The sequence below is a fragment of the Pongo pygmaeus genome, chromosome 5 (genome assembly GCF_028885625.2).
Source record: "Pongo pygmaeus isolate AG05252 chromosome 5, NHGRI_mPonPyg2-v2.0_pri, whole genome shotgun sequence".
Lineage (NCBI taxonomy): Eukaryota > Metazoa > Chordata > Mammalia > Primates > Hominidae > Pongo > Pongo pygmaeus.
The window spans coordinates 41,517,621-41,541,208 of NC_072378.2; the positions used below are offsets into that span (position 1 = coordinate 41,517,621).

At 46.8% G+C, this 23,588-nt stretch overlaps 2 protein-coding genes across 5 annotated transcripts; both read right to left on the bottom strand.

The window, feature by feature from the left end:
- Nucleotides 1–2,971: 2,971 nt before the first annotated feature.
- On the bottom strand, nucleotides 2,972–8,075 carry TREML1 (triggering receptor expressed on myeloid cells like 1). Of its 3 annotated transcripts, XM_054491020.1 has the most exons (6): nucleotides 7,972–8,073; nucleotides 7,484–7,816; nucleotides 4,991–5,093; nucleotides 4,528–4,616; nucleotides 3,970–4,022; nucleotides 2,972–3,630 (listed from the first exon to the last, which is right to left on the bottom strand). In XM_054491020.1, exons 1-6 carry the CDS (start codon nucleotides 8,012–8,014, stop codon nucleotides 3,316–3,318), a joined length of 936 nt encoding a protein of 311 aa, XP_054346995.1. In that variant the 5' UTR covers nucleotides 8,015–8,073; the 3' UTR covers nucleotides 2,972–3,315. The 3 variants fall into 3 exon arrangements, with proteins under 3 accessions (XP_054346995.1, XP_054346997.1, XP_054346996.1); XM_054491022.1 differs by lacking the exon at nucleotides 3,970–4,022 and having other exon boundaries at nucleotides 7,972–8,075; XM_054491021.2 differs by lacking the exon at nucleotides 3,970–4,022 and having other exon boundaries at nucleotides 3,079–3,630; nucleotides 4,528–4,581; nucleotides 7,972–8,060.
- A 4,196-nt stretch (nucleotides 8,076–12,271) lies between these two features.
- Nucleotides 12,272–16,955, bottom strand: TREM2 (triggering receptor expressed on myeloid cells 2). 2 transcript variants are annotated; one of them, XM_054491025.2, is made up of 5 exons: nucleotides 16,802–16,955; nucleotides 15,018–15,368; nucleotides 13,546–13,636; nucleotides 12,629–12,822; nucleotides 12,272–12,536 (listed from the first exon to the last, which is right to left on the bottom strand). In XM_054491025.2, the coding sequence occupies exons 1-5, from the start codon at nucleotides 16,929–16,931 to the stop codon at nucleotides 12,520–12,522; spliced, it is 783 nt and encodes a 260-aa protein (XP_054347000.1). In that variant the 5' UTR covers nucleotides 16,932–16,955; the 3' UTR covers nucleotides 12,272–12,519. The 2 variants fall into 2 exon arrangements, with proteins under 2 accessions (XP_054347000.1, XP_054347001.1); XM_054491026.2 differs by lacking the exon at nucleotides 12,629–12,822 and having other exon boundaries at nucleotides 12,282–12,536; nucleotides 16,802–16,935.
- Nucleotides 16,956–23,588: the final 6,633 nt, after the last annotated feature.

Here is a 23,588-nt window from a genome sequence, read left to right on the forward strand (position 1 = left end):
ATTTTAGTCTTAACTCTATTTTGCCTGATATTTGTGTAGTCGTTCCAGCTCTCTTTAGCTAGTTTTCATGGTATATGTTTTTACATTCTTTCACTTTCAACCAGCTTGCATTTTTTAATCTGAAGTTTTTCTCCTGTAGGCAGCATATAGTTGGATCATGTGTTTTTAATCCATTCTGCCAATTTCTGCCTTTTAATTAGAATGTTTCATCCATTTACATTTAATGTAATTACTATAAAGTTAGATGTATGCCTGCCATTTTATTTGTTTTCTATTTGTCTTATGTCTTTTTTCCTCTCTTCATCAACTATCTTCTGTTTTGTTAAACAGATAATTTTAACTTTAGATTTATAATTGTTACTCTATGAAGTTCTCTTTTAAATCAGACAGATAGGGAGAAAGACATTTTTCTTAAGTAAACATTCCCTCTATTGATGCAAGTCTTTGGTTAATTTCCAGAGTTCTGAAAAAGTTGATTCTGAATGTATTTGCCAGTTTTCTTGTTTCTTGTTGCTTTTTTTTTTTTTTTGAGAGAGAGTCTTGCTCTGTCACCCAGGCTGGAGTGCATGGCACAATCTCGGCTCACTGCAACCTCCACCGCCCGGGTTCAAGCAATTCTCCTGCCTCAGCCTCCTGAATAGCTGGGATTACAGGCATGTACCACCACACCCGGCTAATTTTTGTATTTTTAGTAGAGATAGGGTTTCACCATATTGGCCAGGCTGGTCTTGAACTCCTGACCTTAGGTGATCCACCTACCCCAGCCTCCCAAAGTGCTGGGATTACAGGTGTGAGCCACCATGCCCAGCCTTCTTGTTGCTTTTTGGAGGAGAGAATTTTCAGAGGTTCTTACTCTGCCATGTATCAGTTTTAATGTGTGAGTTCTTTTATGGCTTCTGAGTTTGGTTCATTCTTTAAAGGGCTCTTTTCTCTCTAAAATTATTTTAACTATTCCTCAACAGTCTTTCAACTATTTTTTAGGCCAACTTTATCAAAATAGTATTTACATATAGGGAAATGCATCCATTTTAGTGATAGGTTTTTGACAATTATATATACCTATGTAATCACTAGCACAATCATGATAGAGAACATTTCAACCAAAAAAGTTATTTCAGGTCCCTTTGTCATCATTCCCATTCCATCAATACTCCTAGCTTTTGCACAAAATACTCTCATTATTTTTTTCATTGTCTTTGTGTTATTTCTCCTTTTTCATTTTTTATTTCACTCTTCTTAAGTTGCCTAACAGTGTCTCTTTAATTTCATTTTATTTTAAAGAATCCGTTCTTTTATGTATTATGTTGTTTTTCTCTTTTAAAATTAACTGTTTGAGTAAGATGCTTAATTGTTAAGAGTGTGAATTTTCCTCTGAGCACTTCTTTAACTGAATTCCAAAGGTTTTGATATAAGGAGGTCATCTCACCATGTTGCCTGCATTTGCTTTGCTTTATATTGCATGTGTTTCTTACTCTAAAATTTTGAATGGCAGTATTTTCATCTTAGAAGTTACTTTTACAACTATGACTTTGGTTGGTATTCATAGACTTCCTATCATGATCAGTGACGGAATTTTTATGTTTCCTCTTCCTCACCACTCGATTGTTATCTTTCTTAGTATTTTCCTTTGTACTCAAAAGTAAAAATACACTTTTTACTTCTGTCATGTTCTAAAAAGCTCTAAATATATTTAGACCATGGTGAGTTTTCCCAGAGGGTTCTTTTTAGTCTTTATTCTGCCCTTTTTTCTGCCACCTCTCCACTCCCCAGCAGGCAGTCCCTAGTCATTAGTTGATTGGTGGGCAAATTGGAGCCCAGGGCACACCGCTTGTCCTTCTTCCTGAGGTGCTTAGGCTAAGCTTAGGGCCCCTCCAGATGGTGAAAACCTCTTTATGCCTAGCTATTTGTGATTGTAACAAGACTGGGTTACTGAGCATTTCATCCCAATATGGGCAAATACATACATCCCTCAGTATCTGTGGGGGATTAGTTCTAGAACCCCCTGTAGATACCAAAATCCATGGATGCTCAAGTCCCTTTTATAAAAAAGGTGTAGTATTTGCATATAACCACACATCTCCTCATACACTTTAAATCATCTCTAGATTACTTAAAATACCTAATACAATATAAACGTTATATAAATAGTTGTTATACTGTATTGTATAGGGAATAATGACAAGGAAAAAGTCTGTATATGTTAAGTACAGACATAACCATTTTTTCTAATATTTAAAGAAATATCTAATGTTTCTTTTTTTCTAATATTTTTGATCCATGCTTGCTTAAATCTGTGGATACAGAACCCATGGGTATGGAGGAATGACTATACTTTCAAATTGAACAGTTTCAGAAGAAATTCTGGCAAGTCCTTAAAGGCTCTTTCACCCCTAGCCTGGACTAGCTTTCATTTATACTTGACCATGGCCATTCCCTTACCATTCCCTTTTCCCTCCCCTCAGTTCATTTCTCCATGGGGCCTTTCCTGGGCTCCAGAGTTTAGACCAAAGGAAACAGTGCTACCAGATGACCACCTAGTTAAGAGACAGCCAGCTCTGGTAAGACTGATGTCTGTAAAGGTCTTCTGGTGCTTGAAAATCCTTTGTCCTGCCAGGGAACAGACTTGGTGTCTATTTCCATTTCTGTCCTTATTCCTATTTCTTTCCAGTCCCATTTCTCACACACCATTTGTCCTGGGTCTCTTTTAACTTATCGTTAACCTAACACCACCCCCGCCCTATCGTATGCCTTCGCATCATGTCACATATTCACAAGGTGCAGAACAGAAAGGAGAAGAGCTTCCTTGACTCAAGCAAATGAATCTATACTTGGAGGCATCATGAGATAAGCAAAAAATACTTTTGAAGAAGACTTTTCAGAGTCCCTTGAATCAAACTGCATTGTAGTGTTCTGACCAGGGAAGGAAACCATTTCCCCACTGACGAGAGACAGGAGATCATACAGCACAAAATTTAGACCAGAGTCTTTTCCATTCACAGGCCAAGCAATTAGTCAAACTTGGGCAATTTCCTTTCCCATTCAGCCATTAAGAGTTTGCACATCATTATTAGGGTTTATTTAGCCCAGTGTGTAATGGCAGAAGAACCAGTGGGGGAGTGGGTTGCAGGGAGGTCTTCCCCCAGACATCTCAGTCATGTCTGAGCATCACTTTCCCCAGTAAAGTTAGGACATTGGATTAGATCTTAAAGTCCCTGGTTGCTCAGATATCCTAAGGATCCTAGGGCATGAGCTGGCTGGATGGATGCACAGAACCCCTAGGGATGGTCCTCATGAGTTTAAAGTGTGATGAGCAGCTTAGCTGGATGGAGTCTGATTGTTAGGTGGATTCTGGGCTGGCCCACACGAGGCCCCTCCACCCTTGTTCTCTCCCGGGAAGATTACTGTGGCATATGTCACAGGCTTGGAGCAGACCAGGACCTTAGGAGGTAGAGGGGGCAATGAGGATGGAGCTGGGAGTGAAGGTTTTCCTGATGGGGAATCAAGAGGTAGGCTGGTGTAGGTGGTATTGTCAAATGAAGGTGGTGAGTCGAGCCTAATGTGTGGTACATCCAAAGGCAATTCAGCAGCTGGTCCAGAGTCACTGACGTGGTGGACCACTGAGGAGGGATTCTGTAACAAAAGCAGGCAAATCAGGAATGCCTCCCTCTGCTCCGGAACTCCCTTTGGTGGGAAGCCCAGGACCACACTAGATCTATCTCTTGAATCCTGAGTATGTCAGTGGGCAAGAGGGCTTCATTGTGAAGATTTTCAAGCCCCAAGTTTCTCCCCAAATCTGGGAGGGTGGGATGCCAAGGGAGACCATTAGTGTCAAGTTTATGGCATTTAGGAAGAGGGTTTGGACCCCAACTAGGTCCCAGTCCTTTCTCCACCCCATCATCCTAGGACCTCTCGAGTGAGATGATTGGAACGTCTGGGGAATTTGGCTGCGGGCCTGCAGAGGCCTCTTACCATGCCTGAAACTCTGCTGCTCAGGAATCGGCCACAGACACCAAGCCTGTTCCCTGGCAGGACAGACAACAGCAGCATAGTCTGCTTCCGGGGCTGGCTCAGAGCCCTTCCCTCACTCTCTTCCTTCAGAAGCTTCTGAAACCTCTTCACTACTGCAGACTCACTCTCCCCACTCCCACCACCAAACCTTTACCCCTTCCATCTCCCCAGCCTGCTGTAAATCTCCCCACCCACTTACTGTTTCCAGAGCTCCCTTCAACCCACCTCAGCACTCAGCCTACCTCCCGAGACCCTTTCCCCACCTTCTCCAATGCCTTTCCTCCCGTTGCATTGCTCTACCCTTTCTAATTCCTGTCTTTCTGCAGACTGCTCCCATTGAATCTCCTTCCCTCCCCTCCATCCCTCAGCCCTGGGAATTCTAGGATATGGGGGCCTTGAGACTTAAGCCCAGGCAAATCCATTTGTAGGGGGATTGGACCTAGACTCCTGGCCTCATCTGCACAACTGGTTGATACTAGAATGGTAGGGCCAGGCTGAGATAGGAAGATAGCCACCTACCTTGTTTCCTCTTGGCCATCACAGCAAACAGCACCACCGCTGCCACCAGCAGACCTACCAGGAGCACAGCACCCCAGATCAAGGGGATGCTGAGGAACAGAAAGGGATAGGCAGGCTTAGACCTGAAGCCTGTGGGGAGCTGCTGGCCAGGAGCCCTGGAGCAGTGACAGAAGGGTTACATTCTTGGTTAGGAGAGGGAGATGAAATAGAATGAGGGGAGCTGACTGAGGTAGGGCAGAAGAGGGACTCATTAAGGTATCCTGGCTGAAGAATCACCAGCATGAAGGGACCATTGCTGACCCAGGATAGAGAAGTATGTATCTGTCTGTCTGTCTGTCCAGAAGTTTCCCAGAGGTGGGAAGAATCATAGGTTTTCCCCTTCAATTTAGTTTGGAGCACTAAACAAGTCATTGTCTCCACCACCACCCTTCTCCTGGCCTCCCAAATCCAATCTTGTCAGTACCTCTTCTCATCCTGGCTGGGTTCCAAAGGGTTGGCACTGCCTGCAGGGTCTGAGAATGCATTCTCAGCCAGACTGCCAATCTTATGGGTCTCTTCTTCTTCCTCTGTCAGGCCAGGAATGGAGTCAGAAGGAAACATTTAATGAGTGCATGCCCATATGGGCAGGCTTCAATATCCTGTTGAGGTCTGAGGGACTGGAGGAGTGGAGCCAAGGAAGGAGAGGACCCCAGGAAGAAACACAGAAAAGGGAGGCTGGGATGTTCTTTAAGGGCCTGTCACTCCACAGATCAGGAAATGGCACTGGCTCTTTATGTCTTTACCTGGTTGTGACTACACCCACTTTTCCCTCCACCACCAGCTCCCCCCATCTTCCCGCTGCATTTCTTCCCTTTTACCTGCTCTACCCCTCACCCCTCTGGCTTTATCAAGCTGTTAAGTCTGTGTAAAGACACCTACTGGATGATCTGTACCCACCTCTCCTTCCCACCCGAATAGGTTTCTCCAGTTCTCATCCTCAATGGTGACATAGCTCCTGGATCTCATGGGTCTTAAATGGGGCCTCCTCACATACCTGCAACCCTGCAACCCCAGCCCAAGCTCTGCCCTCAGGACTGAAGGCAATCTGGGTGGGCCCTCATGTGATGCAACACTAACCAACTGACCCTTGCTGAGAGCCTTGCTGGGATCCTGAGACTCAGTTTGAGGACAAGGCTTCTGTCACCCGTATGATGTGCTTGACTTCTGGCTGCAGGACTTGGAGTTGGTTTCTCTGGGCCTGGAGACTTGTCTTAGGAACCTGGCCAGTCCTTTCAGACCGACTGGAATGGGGCCTTGCCTTGTTCTTGAGAGATTCACCATTCCTACTCCCCATCCTATGCCACACCAGGAACTGGGGTTGCTGTGGCACGTGTCCTGCCCTCCTGGTGCCTATTAGGCTGCGTTTGACCACCTTCTCTGAAGCTAAATGCTCGCCTGAGCCACAAGCCACATCATCTCTGGATGGTATGCGCCACCTGCCTGCCTGAACATCATCCTCCACAGCACCTGCCCCATGGCAGCAGGTCGGGGGCCCAGGTCCCTGCCTCCCTGACCCTCCTCCCAGGGAGCCTCATCTTGTCCCAATTTGCCTTTTAGGGAGTTAGAACCTGAATTTAGTAACTCAAAGTGTCAAGGAATGAGGAGGGCAAAGGATGACAAGGATTAACAATATATTTATAATATAAAGCAATAACCACAGGCTTGAGATGAGAAGGATTCTAATGACAACATAGTCTACCCTCTTATTTAGAGGGGAGAAAAAACAAGGAAAGGGGCCAGGGGTGGTGGCTTATACCTGTAATCCCAGCACTTTGGGAGGCCAAGGCGGGCGGATCACTTGAGGTCAGGAGTTCAAGACCAGCCTGGCCAATATGATAAAACCCCGTCTCTACTAAAAATACAAAAATTAGCTGGGCATGGTGGTGGGCACCTGTAGTCCCAGCTACTTGGGAGGCTGAGACACAAGAATCACTTGAACCCAAGAGGCCAAGGTTGCAGTGAGCCGATAGTGCCACTGCACTCCAGCTTGGGCAACAGAGTGAGACCTTGTCTCAAACAAAACAAAATGAAACAAAACTAAAAACAAGGAAAGGGAAAATGCTCTACTTAATTTTATTATTTGGGGATTGGGCATAAAATACTTGAGAAAAGGAAGACCTAAAGGTGAAAAAACGGCCAGTATCTATAAAAGAAAAGGAGTGGCTGTCTGTGCTTCAGGTAGCTGACCATTTTTTATTTTTAGAACATCCTATCTTTCTTTAAAAAAAAACCCAAGTTTTTAATATTTTAAAATTTTCTTTTAACAAATGCTTATATACTAGAAAAATTATGGGCTGTGGGAATGACACCTGCAAAAACAGTGTCTTTAATACTGAAAATAGGGTCAAGAATATTGGCTTAAAATATTAATGACATTTTTCCATTTTTAAAACGAAAGGAGTTGAAGTTGTTCAGGCACTGAATGTACCTACTGGTAGGTGAGACATACTAGATGCCCTGTGAAGACTTATAAAATTAATTAAGGTATGAATTCCATAATTTTTAAGCCATCAAGCCCACTATTACAGGAATAAAACACTGGAAGCTACAAAAATTAATTCTGGTTTTATACACTCAGATTCAACATTGTTTAAAATATTTCTAACTAAAAAATAAGTTAGCATCAAGTATGTTGAAAATGCTGGAAGAAGAGGCCAAGTCCCTGGAGTGGGAAGGACATGCCTTCCTGTGGGGAAGCGCAGTAGTGTGGAAGGGGGAAAGGGATGGTTTTCAGCTGATTTATCTCAGACTTCCCACCCAGTTTGGTTTCCGCTCCCTGCAGAGCTGTCAAGAGGATATCTCCTCAGAATGCCTCCTCCCCAGGGGCCCCCACTCCTCAAGAACCCATGAGCCCTGGCAATAGGTGGGGGTGGGGAGGGTAGGTCCAAGGGGTGGTAGCCGGCCTAGGATAACTCACCTGGGGGCAGTATGTTCAGAGAGACTCGGTGCAAAATCTGGGGCCCCCTGGCCCCATCCACCATGCAGCCATACTCGCCAGCATCCTCTTCCTGCAGGGTAACCATTTCCACCTGCAGCAGGCCCCCACCCAGGTCTGTGAGAAATGTACGCCTGCCCGCTGGAGCTCTGCGATCCACAGCTGAGGACACCAGGGGCTGGCACCCCTCTGGCAAGAACCGGCACCACACCTTCTGAGCCTTGACATCCTGGAGCCTGTAGTGGCACTGCACCAGAATGGAGCTTCCCACGGGTGCCTGCAGCACCTCAGGGAGGCTGCCAACTATGCCCTGACCTGGGGAAGGAAAGGAGGTGGGAATTTTGGGCAGGAGCTGGGAGCACCTCCCAGCCCAGCTGCTGGTATGGGTGTGGCATTCACAATAACACGTTACTCCTGGGCATGGGGCTGAGTATATGGGGCCCGGAGCTGCAGTTCCTCCTGAACCTTACCTTCTAGTCCCAGGAGCAGCAGCAAGAGCAGGTTGGGGCCCATGGCTGGGCAGAGAAATGTCAACTCCTGGGCTTGCCTGGGCACTGATGCAGCATTCTCCTGAGGGCAGGAAACATCTGCCTCAGACAGTCACGTGGGGTGGGAGAAAGGAAATGATGGGCACCTCCAGGGGCGGGGAAAGGGAGTTCTTCCAAGCCCTGGTTGGCTCAGTGCTCAGGAACTGCCCTGAGGGTAAGTAAGGGTGGGCAAGACAGGATGAGAAGACCCAAAGAAAGCTAGAAGCCTGCAGGGGCTGGGGCCCAGCTAAGGGGTGAGATGGGAGGATTGTGACAATTGGAGGACAAGAGAGAAAGAGGAAAGATGATCTTCAGGATCTTCCTAATACAGAATCTGAGGGTGCACAGCTGTGAAGGAGGAAGGTAGAGTGCCCTGCACTTCACCCAATGCCATTCTCACTCTCAATTCTTTGGGAGTGCCCCACCACCACCCAAGCTTTTAGGAGGTTTTATGCAGTACAACCTCAAACAGGAAGTTTCACCTTGATCCTGTGCCCTGGACTGGGTCTTTCTTCATTTATTGTCCTGGACACTCTAGAACCCTTCCATCTGGATCCACATTCTTCAGTTCTGAGAAACAAATTCTTGCTTTGATAATTACATGTCCATTTTCTTCTCCTCTTCCATTTTTCTGCAACTCCTTAACTAGTTGGTTATTGAATGTCGTGTGTTCATCTCATTTTTATATTTTTTCTCTCTTATTTTCCATCTTTTTGTCTCTTTTGTTCTGCCTTCAAGGAGATTTCCTCATTTTCTTCCATCCTTCTATTTTTTTGTCTTTTAAAATGTTATTTTTTAATATTTTTAATTTACAAGACAAGATATTCCTTATTCTTTGAGCATTTTTAAATTCTGGCATACTATTTTTGTTTCATGAATGCTCTATCTTCTCTGTTGGAAGACAATTCTTCACAAATATTTTCACATTGCTGCATGTTCTAGTCCTTCTGTGCAAAGGGTATTGGCCAAATTTTGTTGAAGGGTGATTGAATAGCAAACATACCTTGAGTGCAACGTCCAGAGATTTGCTCGCATTCTTCCTCTTCTTCACCGGAGATTTGTTTACATTCCAGAGTAAAGGTTTCTCTCTCTCTCTCTCTCTCTCTCTCTCTCTCTCTCTCTCTTCCAGAGAGGAAGATATACCAGATTCTCTATATAAACTCCAAGTCTCATAATTTGGGGGTTTCTCTCCTGTGATCCAAACTCATTGCCTGCACAGGAGGCACCTGGCTGTCATTCATGTTGCCCTGTGGAATTGGGCTCGGGGAACAGGGACAAAGTGTGAGTAATAAACCTAATAAACTATCTGACCTCACACACAGGGGAAGCACCAGTGGTCAGAGAGACTACAGCAGCTGGGGATGGGTGGGAGGGGCGTATTGCCCTAATCTGGAGGGTAAGACCTAGAAAAGGGCCTGGAAAGGCCATTCTCCCTCACTCCCGTCTCCTCCTGTCTCACCTCCTTTTTTCCTCTTTTTCCTTCCTTCTTTTGGGAACAAGGGAGTGAGGAATGGGAAACTGGGAGCAGGAGCTTGAGAAAATCAGTTAATGTGTTAAGCTGGGCCTTGTGGAAGTGGGAGATTGGGTGACCAACTTCCCCTTTTTGCTTGGGATTGAGGGGTTTCTTGGGACTTTCTGTGCAAAAACTGAAAAAGTCCTGAACAAACCAGGACGGGTCACCCTAGTTGGTGATGTGCTTACGTCTGTCTTGCCCATGCATATCAGGCTTTCTTTGATTTCCTTATAAGAAAGTTATTTTCATACTAACAAGCCACTCGGGTGTGTTGTGTGAAGAGGTGAACTGTATTCAACACTGGACTAAGTGTTGAATGTGGTCCACTGCTGGGTCCTGGGACAGAGGTGACCAGGCAAGATCCTGGCCTTCATGGAGACATCATGTTGCTGGGTGTTAGATGAAGGAAACCAGTGTTTATTGAGGACCTACTATGTGCCAGTCACCTGGCCAAGGACGTTCACAATGTTATTTCTTTCTTTTTTTTTTTTTTTCTTTTGAGACAGTCTCACTCTGTCACCCAGGCTGACGTGCAGTGGCGCAATCTTGGCTCACTGCAACCTTGGCCTCCTAGATTCAAGCAATTCTCTGCCTTAGCCTCCCAAGTAGCTGGGACTACAGGCATGCACCACATGCCTGACTAATTTTTGTCTTTCTTTTTTTTTTTTTTTGTAGAGACAGGGTTTTGCCATGTTGGCCAGGCTAGTCTTGAATTCCTGGCCTCAAGTAATCCACCCGCCTCAGCCTCCCAAGGTGCTGGGATTATAGGCATGAGCCACCACATCTGGCCACAAATGTTATTTCTTTCAACCTCACAAAAACCTTGCAAAGTAGGGGAAGTGGTTGTTCTGTTTATTTATTTCTACAAGCGAGGGCACTGGGGTTTAGAGGGATTGAGGAGCTTGCCTAAGGTGTCTTAATAGGAGGCAGAGTTGAAATTTGAGTCCAAATGGCCTCACTTCCCTTCAGTCCAGAGTGCTCCCAGAGAGTCTGAGGCAGGGGAGCCTGTGGTGATTCCAGTCCAGAGAGGAATGTCTCTGACACAGCAGAGAAGGAAAGAGAAAAGGCCAAGCTCCCATGAGGAGGAAAGCCTGATTCTGGGCTGGGGCTGATGGCAGCCACTGACCTGGAGCACGACGCAAGCCCTGGGGAGCTTCCCAGGCCATTTCATCGGCACTGGTGCCCACAATTGGGGCAAGAGGTGGGTGGAGAAGGCGCAGTTTGGGCTTGGCTCATTCTTGGTGCTACCTGTGCCCTAGATCTATAGGAAGGGGGCAATGCCCCAGGACACAATGAGGAAGTTTAATGTGCCCCTGAGCCAGGGAGGCCATGGGAACACAGGTTGGACCAGAATCCCAAGGCTCCAGGGCAGGGAGCCAGTGGAGCAGCTTACATTGGGAGTGGACAAGGCAGGGTTGGGGCACAGCTGGGACCAGGGGAGTGACATGTGGAAGTGAGGCTGGAACATGAGGGCCATGCCAGGGACTCCATCCTAGTGATTTAAACCTTAGGTGCCCAAGCGCAGGTTAGGTGGCAAGACAGCCATGTGAGCTATGGCCACAGGGGATCCTGGGCATCCACTTCTCTAGGGCCCAGTCCAGAGAGCCCAAGGATATGGCCGACTTACTTCTTTTTTCCCCTGAAGCTCACCCTCAGGGGAGTCTCCTCCCAGTTTCCCCATGAGTCTTGGCCAGGGTGGTGTGTGTGTTGAAGAGAGAGATGAGGTTGCATGAGCTGCCCTGGCTGCTCGCTCGGCCCTAAATACTCCTCCCCATGATATCCTCATGGCTCACTTCCTGGCCTTCTTCAAGTGTTCCTCAAATGGCACCTTCTGGCTTCCGCATTTAAGATGGTATCATCCCCTCTCCCTCGTGCACACCCATACTCCTAACCCTGCTTGATTTTAATTTTTTCCTCAGCACGTTTTGCCTCTAACAGGTGATCAGATTGACTTATTTACTGTGTGCATTGTCTGTCTCCTCTCCTTCCACTAAAGTGAGCTCCGTGTGGGCACAACTTTTGCCTCTTTTGTCCACTGTTGTATTTCCAGTGTTCAGAATAGTACTCGCCACAGACTGGTTGCTCAAACTAATACTTGTTGAATAAATAAGTAGGAGTGAGTCAGAGGAAAGAGCACCTTGAATGCCAAGTGAAATTTGGATTTCCAGGCTCTACTGGGGATTTTGGGTGGGGATTTTGGGTAAGTTCCTTTCCCTTGTTGAGCCTCAGTTTCCCTTCTATATGATGAGGGGCTTGAACCATCAGTTCCCAGTTTGATATGCTGTACATTATCAAGCCCTTGTCATTTCTCCGAAGGGGAAGTGATATGATGAAAACAGAGTTCTAAGGAGATGAATGGATGAGTCTGCCAGGAGTTGACCTTGGTGGGGAGGAACTGAGTCAGCTGGAGGGGGCCTTGGGACAGGGAGGTCCCATAATCCAGGGGAAGCTGATGGAGAGGGTAAATGCTGGGGAGGAGAGCAGAGGAAGACTGGATGCTAGGGAAACCCCAGAGGAGGAGGCAGAACTTGGCAATCAGATCTAGGGAAGGGAAGAGAGAGAAGAAAAAAACTGACTGACTGATTGGAGCCTATGAGAATGGAGGGATGTGGTATCCTATGGTCCTGGGCCTCAAGGAGGAAGATCTCATATCTTTTTCTCATCCAAATTCATTTTCTTACCCCTGTGGAAGAAAATGAGACTTTCATGATGCCCAAAACTATCCAGCTAAATATGACAGTCTTGGATTTATTTGTGAGTGTTTAAAATGTCCAATATTCAGAAGTTGTCAGGTGTTCTTAACACCTCCCCGCTCCCTCAACCAGTCCCTGCTTCCAGGGTCCAGGAGAAGCAGTGTTCAAGCAGAGTAGTCTCTTGCCAGAGCAGAACAAGGAGTCCTGGTGGCCAAGTGGCAAGTATGCAGTCTGGGCTGGTCCCTGATGGGACTTCTCCTGGGCTTTTCCTCCCATCATCTTCCTTCACGTGTCTCTCAGCCCTGCAATAGTCCAAGGACTCATGTGGCCCCTCTCAGCACTGCCTCCCATCCCTGCCCAGTCCACCCTTGATGGCTGTGCTCTCCAAGCCCACCTGGCAGAGTTTGGAGCTGATACCCTGGGTCATGGCCACAGTCCGGTTCACTGGGTGGATGTATCCCTGGCTTCTGTCCATGCCAGGCTGCAGCCCAGAGGGCGCTGGCTGCTAGAATCTTGATGAGAAAGATGCAGGCCAGGAGGAGAAGGATGGAAGTGGGTGGGAAGGGGATTTCTCCTTCCAAGAGGCTCCTTGGAGAGACAAGAGGGCAGATGGGAGCCTTGAGATGGCCTAAGATTAGAATCTTCTCTCAGGGAATGGGGAGAAACCAGGAGCTTCTAGGACCTCAGCACCCCACCCAGCACCATCCCTGGGATGGGCCTTTTTGGAGCTTTGGGAGCCCATAGTCAAGAGACTTGAGTTCTAGGCCTGCTCTGCCACTAACCTGCTGAGTGCACTTAAACACACCACCTTCCCTCACTGAGCAGTTTTCTTCTGTATACAGTTCTATGCCATGGGGGTGTGTGTGTACACACATGTGGTTATATGAGCAATGTGTAAACACCAGTACACAGGCATGGACCAGTCAGAACTGATTCTGGTCCTACCAATGAAGCAGAGATCTGGGGGTCTTAGCTTTGTACTAAAGTACTAAAACATTCATTGTTGCTGAATTATGGGGATGTCTGGGGGCTGCCAGGGGAGGGGCGGGAGCTGATATTTAGGAGTCGTAGAGCTGCTGCTCTTTACAAAGCATTATGTGAGTCTTCCAATAAATGAACAACTGACACAGTCACACTAACTAACTAACATGTAGCAGCTGGTGGAGGGGTATTTAGATAAGACATATCCAGGGCCCTTCAGGCTCTAGTTGCCTTGTAATTTGTAGTTCAGGATGCCCAGCCCCTACCCCCTGTGGGGCTCTGCAGGGTGGAAGTCTGCCCACGGGTTTTAGGAAAGACCCATCACTGTACCTGGAGATGCTGTGCTCCACACGGGCATCCTCGAAGCTCTCAGACTCCCCGGGGAACCAGAGATCTCCAGCATCCCGGTGATCCAGGGGGTCTATGGGAGGCAGAGCCATGAGCCTCCAGCCCCTGCCTCCTCGAGGCAGGGGGAGAACCTTGGCAGGAGAACCTTTATGGGTGGGGTGAGGTCCCCTGGGCACTGGTCCTATGTGGATCAAGTCATTACACTCCATAAGCCTCAATTTACCCACTTATAAAGTGGGCAGTTAGGAACACTTCCTTAATAGCAGGGTTGCCAGGATTCCGTGAGGGCACCTCTGTGCAGTATCCAGCACCTCATCGGAGCTCAGTAACTGCAATGTCCCCCTCCTTCCACACAGGGGCTAAGAAGAGCAAATACAATCGTGGGTGTACTTGAAAATCCTATCTAAACTGTCAAGCTGTCTACGCAAGCTATGGGCTACTTTTATTTTTCTGTCTCCCTCTTGGGAGTTGGCTAAGGGAGTTCACTGCCACCCGCCATCCTTAGGAAAGTGGTGGAGGTGGGGTTTGTGTCTATGACTGGCAGTCTCCCCTGGCCTCCCCACGTCAGGCAAATACTACTCCTGACCTCATTTCCATGGTAAAGAGCCATACTGGGAGAAGGCGCTGGAAAAGAGGAGAGTCAGAAAAGGCCTCTGTAGCCCCAGATTTGTTCTCCTTTGGGGACACAGTTGTGTTCTGCAGACTCAAGCAGAAGGCCTTCCTGGAGGGTGGTCCCTGCGCAAAGCTCGGGGGTAGAAAGGAGACACCCTGGCCCACCTACTCACACCTGGAATGACGATCCCAAGACAGTTCAGTAGCAGGAGGCTTGGAGCACATGTCACACCCTGCCCCCAACACCCCCCCCCAAACAAAAACTCACGGGAACCCTGTGGGTTCAGCAGGACAGACACCACCCTCTCCATTTACAGATGAGAGAATGGAGGCCCCGAGAAGTGAAGCACATTGCCCAGCACAAGCAGTGTTCCTTTCTAGGGGTGATTTTCTGCACCAGGTTGGTGCTTCACTTACGTTGATAGGGCCATTGGTTGGTTGGTGAGGGAATAAATTAATCTCCTCCTCCTTAAGGACCTACTATCATGTTCACATGCTAACTGGATGGAGATGGATAAAGCTGTTTGGGCAAGGATGGCCAAGGCCAGGCTACTTCACAGAGTGCCTTAATGCAAAGTAGAGAAAGGTGCCCTTCTTGCAGGTGATGCAGCTCTGCACCAGGGAACACAGTCTGGCAAAAGGAGTCTGGGCTGGATTTTGGCCCCCTTGTATAGTGAGCAACCTGCACAACTATCCTTGGTAGCCCTGAGTAGGGAGATGAGACCCACACGATGGGTTTTCCCAAGATCTCTGAGAGCCCAGTGGGTGGTTCTGCACACAGACGCCCAAAACATGAGGCCTGGAACAGGGGCAGGCCAGAGAGGCAGCCGCTGCCCACTCACCTGCCAGCACCTCCACCAGGACCTTCCTGAGGGTGTCAGCCTCACTGCCATGGAGGCTCTGGCACTGGTAGAGGCCCGCATCGTGGGGTTGTAGATTCCGCAGCGTAATGGTGAGAGTGCCACCCAGGGTATCGTCTGTGATGGCTGTGCTCCCATTCCGCCTCCTCAGGAAGGACAGCAGCCACAAGTTGTGCGTGCTGACCACACGCTGGCATGGGCCCTTCTCTCCCAGCTGGCGGCACCAGGCCTTGCGCCTCCCCCAGTGCTTCATGGAGTCATAGGGGCAAGACACCTGCAGGGACTGGCCTGCCACGCCCTGGAACACTGTGGTGTTGTGGGCTCCAGACAGCTCTGGGGAGGAGACATTCATTTACTCCTTCGTTTACCAAATACGCATTGAACACTTGCTCTGTTCAGTGACCTAAACAGACCAAAATCCTGCCCTGAAGGACCTTAGGTTCTTATACAAGTTGGGAGCACATGGCACAGCATGTGTTTGTGGGAAATTGGGAACCAGGAAACCTGGGACCTGGGTTTGGTTTTCTCACTGTTGCTCTTGCTGGGCCTCCTTGGAGAAGTAACTGACCTTCTCTGGGTCTATTCTGGAGACACTTGGTCTTAAAACCCCCTCCAGTTCTGTTCTGCACATCTTTTTGCCATCATATGGGACTAGGACCTCTCCTCTCGGCCTGGGGCTGGCTCTCCCTGCCCCGCCACTCTTGCTTGCTCCGCAGCCGCCCACATTGGTACCGACTTTCCTGACCTTTAGCTTCCAGCTTCCCTATTTCTGTGGCTTTGTTCCCCTTTCAGGAAGGACCCGTCTCAGAGATATTTTGGGGGAGACATGAGGCTGCTATTTTGGGAACCCTCCTTAGGGCGGGGGAGATGGGCTTAGAGCACCAGCCTGTTGCTGTGGCGGTGCCCAGAGCCCCCTGCTTTGACTTCTCCTCTCTTGGTCCTCCCTTGCCTGCCATCTTCAACCATTACTGTGACAGAGGCTTGAAAGATAGGATTGGGAAGCTGGTGGCCTGCCTTTTGGAACTAGAGAGACCAGATGGGCAGTGGCCCTCTCCCATCTTACCACCTCCCATCCATGCCTCAGAACCCTACCTTCCCCCCGACCACCATCTAAGAAGCTGCAAGAACAAGACTCCATTTGGCACCATCTCTCCTCTTGCCCAGGTTTGTCCAATGCTCTGGGGGAGCAAAAGGTGCACTTCCCTCAGTGGGAAGAAGCAATTGTGTATAAAAATTTGGTGTCTCAATCCCCCCCAACTCAGCGATGGAAATCTCTAGTCTCCTCATCTCCCTTCAAGAGCTGAGGACAAGGGGACCTTCAGAGCAGGGGAGAGAGTGCCCCAAAGATGCAGATGAACATCCTCAGGTTCTTTCCTCCTTTATAACTGTAGGGGCTCATAATTAGTGGCTTATAATTTCAGAGGCTATTACCAGTGCCAGTGCCCCCCAAAGCTTCCCCCAACTGCCAGCTAGTGCCTGGGATGCCACTGTTAGCACTCCTTGCCTTCCAATGCAACCAGAGTCCACCAGCCCCTTACATGTCCACATGCAGGAAGAGTCTGAGAGTGGGTTTTGGTACTGGGGAGGGAAGGAGGGTGTGAAGAATATGGGCAGGGTGGGGAGGAGAGGAGTGCAGAACAGGGCACTCAGGCATGCTGAGGACTGCCACCGCCTTCATAATTCACCCCAGGGCCCACCACCCGCTCCCCAACCACATGCTCAAAGTGAGGGAAAGAAGGCATCGCAGGGCACGGAGGGGATCCTACCTGTGACAAAGAGTAAGATGAGCAGCCGGAGAGGCTCCATGCCACCCTTCCCCAGCCAAGGGCAGATGCAGAGTGCCTTGTGCAAGATCTCGTCTTTCCCTTGAACTGCAGAAAAGAGAGGATCAGGCATGTCAGGCGCTGCCCACGGGAACTGGGCTCCTGGGGATTAAGCAATAGTCAGGACTGGAGTCTGGAGGCGGTGCAGGGTGGGGACAGAGGGGAGGAGGAGTCGGCCACTGCAGCCCTGGCAGAAGGAGGCTGAGTCTCCCAGACCTCTGAGAAGCCAGCCCAGCCTCCTGCTGGTGCCAGCCAGGATGGCCCCCAGGTGGCTGGGGCTGGTAAGGCCCTGCACTGCTCAGTTTCCTCGCAGAGCCTAGCCCAGGGATCACTATCCTCACAGCTGTATTCAGACCCTCCACCAGCTGCAATGCCCACCGTCTTCTGGTTTCAGCCTTGCAAGAGTTAGAGAACAGCTGTGCCCTTAGAAGCCAGGACCCTCACCCAGCCCCTCTTAGTTCTTCCCCCCAGGGCTGTCATTCCTGTAGTGTGGCAGCAGTTAAGTACACAGCTCTGGAGCCAGACTTCCTGACTTTCTGGGTGTGTAACCACACATCCAAAACCTACCTGTGTCTGTTCCCTGATCTATACAGTGGGAATAATGATAGCGCAAAGGGTTATCGGGAGCACCATATGAGTTCCTACAGGTAAAGTGCTTTCCAGTAGGGTCTGACACACAGTATTCAACAAATATTAACTATCACCATTATCCTAGTTAGAAGGGAAAAGAGAAATGGGCTGAACATAAGACAGAAAATTTTCTCTCCCACCTGGAATTTTCTGCCCAAGTTTAGCCTTCTTGGAACTGTTGGGTGTCTCCTGTGCACACATGCTCACACTGGTGTTTATTTTGTGCACACACATGCTTGGACTCCTGATCATCCTATCCTACAGGACAGGACAGGATATTTCCCAGAGTTTTGGGGGTAGGGGTGTGTTTTTCTACATGTACAGGTTCCCATGAAGGGTGATCCAAGCACAGGGACCCACATGTGCAAAGGCACAAAGGTGTGAAATGGCCCAGTGAGTCGGGGATTGGATGGGGGAGGCTTGAGGCAATTCTAGGAGTAGGAAATGGAGTTGTGCTGGGAGTGGCAGAAGAGGCTGGAGAAGCCTGCAGGAGCCTGTAGATTATCAGGGTCTACTTTAGTTTCCTGCAAACACTCACTTATTTGTTCTTTTATTCATTTATTTACTCATATTTACTGTGCATCTAACTTATGGACAGGGAATGTGCTTGGAGGTGGGGAGTTCATAGTGAGGAGAAGACGGGCCTCCACTCAAAGGGCCAACTGCCCGGCCTTGCCCCAAGGGCCTGGGGGCTGAAGTCTGAGGCTGCCTGAAGATCACTCTGTAGGTGTACTCTTCTAGGGTCTTTTTCTAAAAGTCAGGTTTATTGGACCATAATTTACATATACAAAAATTTACCCCTTTTAAATGTCTAGTTGTATAAATGTTGACAAACCCATGCATCTCTATAACAACCACCACTATCACCATGTCTATGTAACACAATACCATAATATAGAAAGTTTCATTTAGCTCAAGCGAGAGCCCTTGTGCCCATTTTAGCCAGTCTCTTTCTCTCCAATCCAGGGCCTGGCAACTACTGAGCTGACATCTGTTTCTGTAGCTTCCTGCCCTTCCTAAAATGTCATAGACATGGAATTATACAATATGTAGCCTCTTGGGTCAGTCTTCATTCACTCATCAGAATAAATTCAGCATGCATGAAGTTGCACTTCTCAAGAATGTATTCCTTTTTATTGCTAAACCATCTTTCATTCTATGGTTGAACGACAAGTAGCGTATTCATTCACCCGCTGATGGACATTTGGGTTGTTTCCAGCTTGGGACAATTATAAATAAAGCCACTATAAACATTCATGTACATATATTTTGTGTGGACATAGGTTTCTATTACCCTTGGATAAAATCCTAAGAATGGGACTGCTGGGTCACATGTAAGTGTATGTTTAAATCTATAAAAGCTGCCAAAGTCTTTTCCAAAGAGGCTGTACCATTTTTACATCCTTGTTAACAGTTAATATTGTCAGGTTTTAAAAAGCCTTTCTAATAGGTTTAAGGTGATATCTCCTTCAATTTTAACTTGTATTTTTCTAGTGAGTAACAATATTGGACATCTTTTTATTGTTTATTGCCATCTGTACCTTCTTCAGCAAAGTATTAGTTCAAAACTTTTGTCCATTTCGAATTGTTTATTATTATCATTATTATTGCGCTGTGAAAATTCTTTACATTCTGGATAGCAGTCCTTTATCAGATATGTGATTTGCAAATATTTTCTTCTAGTCTGTAACTTTTTTTCTCATTTCCTTAGCAGCATTAGCAGCATTTTTTTTTTTTTTTTTTTTTTGAGACAGAGTTTTGCTCTTGTCACACAGGCTGGAGTGCAATGATGAGATCTCAGCTCACTGCAACCTCTACCTCCCAGGTTCAAGCGATTTTCCTGCCTCAGCCTCCCGAGTAGCTGGGATTACAGGCACCTGCCACCACGCCTGGCTAATTTTTTTGTATTTTTAGTAGAGACGGGGTTTCACCACGTTGGCCAGGCTGGTCTCGAACTCCTGACCTCAGGTGATCTGCCTGGCTCAGCCTCCCAAAGTGCTGGGATTACAAGCATGAGCCACTGCGCCCAGCCTAAATGGATAGATGTTATAGCTGATGAAGTCCAATTCCTTGATTTTTCTTTTTACGATTTGTGCTTTTCTGTGTTAAAGCTTTGCCTACCTCAGAGTCACAAATATTTTCTCCTATGTTTTCTATTGGAAGTTTTATAGTTTTAGGTTTTACATTGTGGTCTATGATTCATTTTTCATTAATTTTTGCATGTGGTGTAAGATACACTTTGCAATTTTTTCAACATGTGGATGTCCAATTGTACTAGCATAATTTATTGAGAAGACTTTCTTTTCTTCATTGAATTACCTTAGTATATTTGTTGAAAATCAATTGACATGTAGGTCTAGTTCTGACTGTTCTGTTCCATTGTTCTATATGTCTATTCTTTCTCCAATATTACACTGTCTTGATAACTTACTGTAGCTTTACACTAAGTCTTAAAATCAAACAGTGGTTCTTCAAAATGGTTTTGACTCTTCTAGTTACTTTGCTTTGCCATGTAAAATTTAAAATCAGCTTGTGGATTTCTAATCCTCTTCTTCTCACCCCCAAAAACCTGTTGGGCTTTCAGTTGGGATTGCATTGACTCCACGATTTAGTTTTGGAGGGAAATAGACAACACTGTTGAGTGTTCCAAGCCATGGACACAGTTCAGCTGTCCATTTATTTGTTTCTTCTATGATTTCTCTCATCAGTGTTTTCAGTTTTCAGCATACAAATCTTGCACATATGTTGTTAAATTTCTACCTAAATATTTTATGATTTGGGGTGCTATTTTACATGATTCTAGCTTTCTGTTTCCTAGGCAGAAGCATAACTCATAAGCTCCATAAGTTTTTATCTTCCTTTCTGGTCCATTTAAGCTGCATATTGACCCCTTGTCCCCACTCCTTCCCACGTGAGGAAAAGGTCTTTAAACCTCATGGAAAAGGGAAGGCACCAAGAAATCCTTACCAATACTCACAGCACATGTACATCAAATGCTCTTCTTTAAACTTGTGTTAATTTTCCTGATCCCTCGATCCTCATATTTGAGCACAGGAACAGTTCTGCACCACCCTGCTCCAAAGCACAGGATTCTTCTTCTCCCTTTGCTAAATTTGAGTTCAAAGATACCTTCCACCTCACATCTGGGCATAGAGTTTATGTCCTTCTGTCATTACATGTGAACTTCATCACTCACTGATGCGTGCATTCATTCATGTGCCAGGCATGGTGTTACAGAACCATGGAGCCTTTGTGTTCCTAGATATGATGGTGACCACTGCTGGGGAAAGCCTCAGAACCAGAAGCATGACTGGACACATGACATGCTCCTGATGTCTAACTCACAGCTGCCTGGTCATCCTCTTCAGAACTCCTGGAGGCTAGATTAGCTGTTCCAAATCATCACTCTCCTCAAACACACACTTTCACTCTCTTCTCCTTTCTCCCTAGGAGTAAATCAAAACAGTCAAGTATGAGCATCCTCACCCTCTTTCAGATCAGATCCTCCATTATCTTCCCATCTGCACCCAGCCAGCTTGAGCAGCCAGGAAAACACTAGGTGTTGGTCAGAACCATGGCCAGTGCCAGCCCCTGTGCTAGGCTGGGGAGGCATGTGACTGGAAGAGCCGACATAGGAACAGGCCTCTCAAAGCTGGAATAACTCCAATTTGATTAGGCTTATCATCAGCCCAACCTGGGACAGCCCCTGCAAAGCCTTGCCTGAGAACTGGGCTTAAGGGGGTGGTTGGTGGTGTCCATTCCACCCTTGGCTGGGGCCACCAAACTACAAACATAAGAGCCCACAAACGCCATTCACAAATAAGCAGCCACTTAAGACTTCTCTTTTCCAGTTCCTTCTTTGATTCTGTTCTGCTTTTACGTTATCCTACCTTCCTACATCCAAACCCCTGCCTTCAAGTCACAATCTTTATCCCACCTCTGATCTGACTCAGACTTGACCCTTCTTCCCATCTCTCTCTTTGTATTTGTTCCATCATCCTCTGACACTTTCAGCTCAGGCAGCTCTTCCATTTTAACACTTCATATTTTCCAAGTTGAAGATCTCGGTTCCTATTCAGGGCCAATGACTCCCCTCTCCAAGCCAGGACATCTCCTGGGGAGTGTGTGTGTACATGCGAGTGTGTGATGGCACTGGACTAGGTCTCAGGCAGGCAGCAGGCCAGTCTAGCAGCAGCCAATGGGCCCAACTGAAGTGATGCAGGATGTTAGACCAAGGGAAGGGCTGGATGAGAACTCAGGAGACAAGACGAACCCAGGTGCAGACATCGCAGGCATCATAGGGCTGAGATGGAAGCATAGGGAACCTCTCCTGCTTCTTGATTCAATCAGAACTGCTCCAGATTCTGACAGGTCAGGAAGGATATCCAGCCTGCACATGAGGGAAAAGTGTGGGCACTGAAGCCTGGGTGAGAAGGAAACTAAAAATACAGAGTAGGGGTTAAGTACACAGACTTTGGCTTCTTACAAATCTCTGCTTAAACCCAGCTCTGTTATTTACTAGTTATGTGGCTTTGAGCAAGTTTCTTAACTCTCTGAGCCTAGCTTCACTATCTGGGTATGTAAAGCTATGGCATATTGTTAATTGCAAAAAATAAAATAAAATAAAATCAAAAAAAGTAGCCGGTATTATTTTCCCTCCTCAATCTATTTCTCCCTGAAATCTTCCTTCCATCCTCCTGCCTCTCTCCATCCCAGATGTCCACTTCCTCTTCCCGGGTGACTGTTCTCTCTACCCTGGATGGTCCCTTGCAACTTGCTTTCTCTCCTAATCCTCTCTTGCAGGATCTTTGATTTCTCCACTCCCTCCTGTCTACACATTTCTTCTTTAAAAAAAAAAAAAAGAAAAAGTTTCGACCTTTTCACTATGGAGAATTTAAAATATACACAAAAATAGAAGTATAATAAACTCCATCTACCAATAAGCCATCCTCAACCAGCTATCAACTCGTGGCCAATTTTGCTTGGTCCACTCCCCTGTCTCACGTATAATTTTGAAGCAAATCTCATACATTATATTATTTCATCTGTAATGATTTCAGCTAAGAGACTCTTTCTTAAAACTGAAAATGAAACCTAAGGAATTTCTGATTGTTTTAGTAATGTCATATGTATTTTCCAGGCTTAAAAATAAATTAGATCCAAACAAGTCTGCACGTTGCAGTTGGTCAACATGTCTTTTAGGTCAGTTTTATTTTATTTGTTTTTTGTTTTTTGTTTTTTTCTCTTTTAGACAGAGTCTTCCTCTGTCGCCCAGGCTGGAGTGCAGTGGTGCAATCTCGGCTCACTGCACCCTCCGCCTCCTGGGTTCAAGCAATTCTCCTGCCTCAGCCTCCCGAGTAGCTGGGATTACAGGTGTGTGCCACTGTGTCCTGCTAATTTTTTGTATTTTAGTAGAAGACAGGGTTTCACCATGTTGCCCAGGCTGGTCTCGAACTTCTGAGCTCAGGAAATCCGCCTGCCTCGGCCTCCCAAAGTGCTGGGATTACAGGCGTGAGCCACCATGCCCAGCTTTTTAGGTCTGTTTTAATCTGTAGTTTCCCTCTTCATCTTTATCTTCCCTTGCAATTTATTTGTTGAAGAAACCAGATTGTTTGTCCTGTAGAATTTCCTGTGATGTGAAGTTTGCTGATTCATCCCCACAGTATTGCTTAGCTTTCTCCTCTGTGCCCTGCATTTTCTATAAATTGATACTTAGCTATAGAGAGTTTTCAGATTTTTTTCTTTAGGCAAATACTTCATAAGCGGCAATATATTCTTCCACCAGGAGGCACCTAACATGGAGAAGTGCTCTTTCTGTCATGCTAGCAGCTGTTCTGGCTCAACACCCAGATCCACTAATTCACTTGAGGTTGCAAAGTTGATCATTCCTTTTTTATGTGTTATTCGGCATACTTCTATAAGGAAAGTATACTTACTCTCACCCATCATTTGACCTGTACAAGAAGGGCAAGAGGAATGCTTTATTATTTCTTTAATTAACATGTTTTTAAAATTATGCATTAGTTCATTAGTACTCTTTAATTATGACTAATTAGATTTTAACTTTTAGTATAATTATAAATGAATGATTTAGACATAT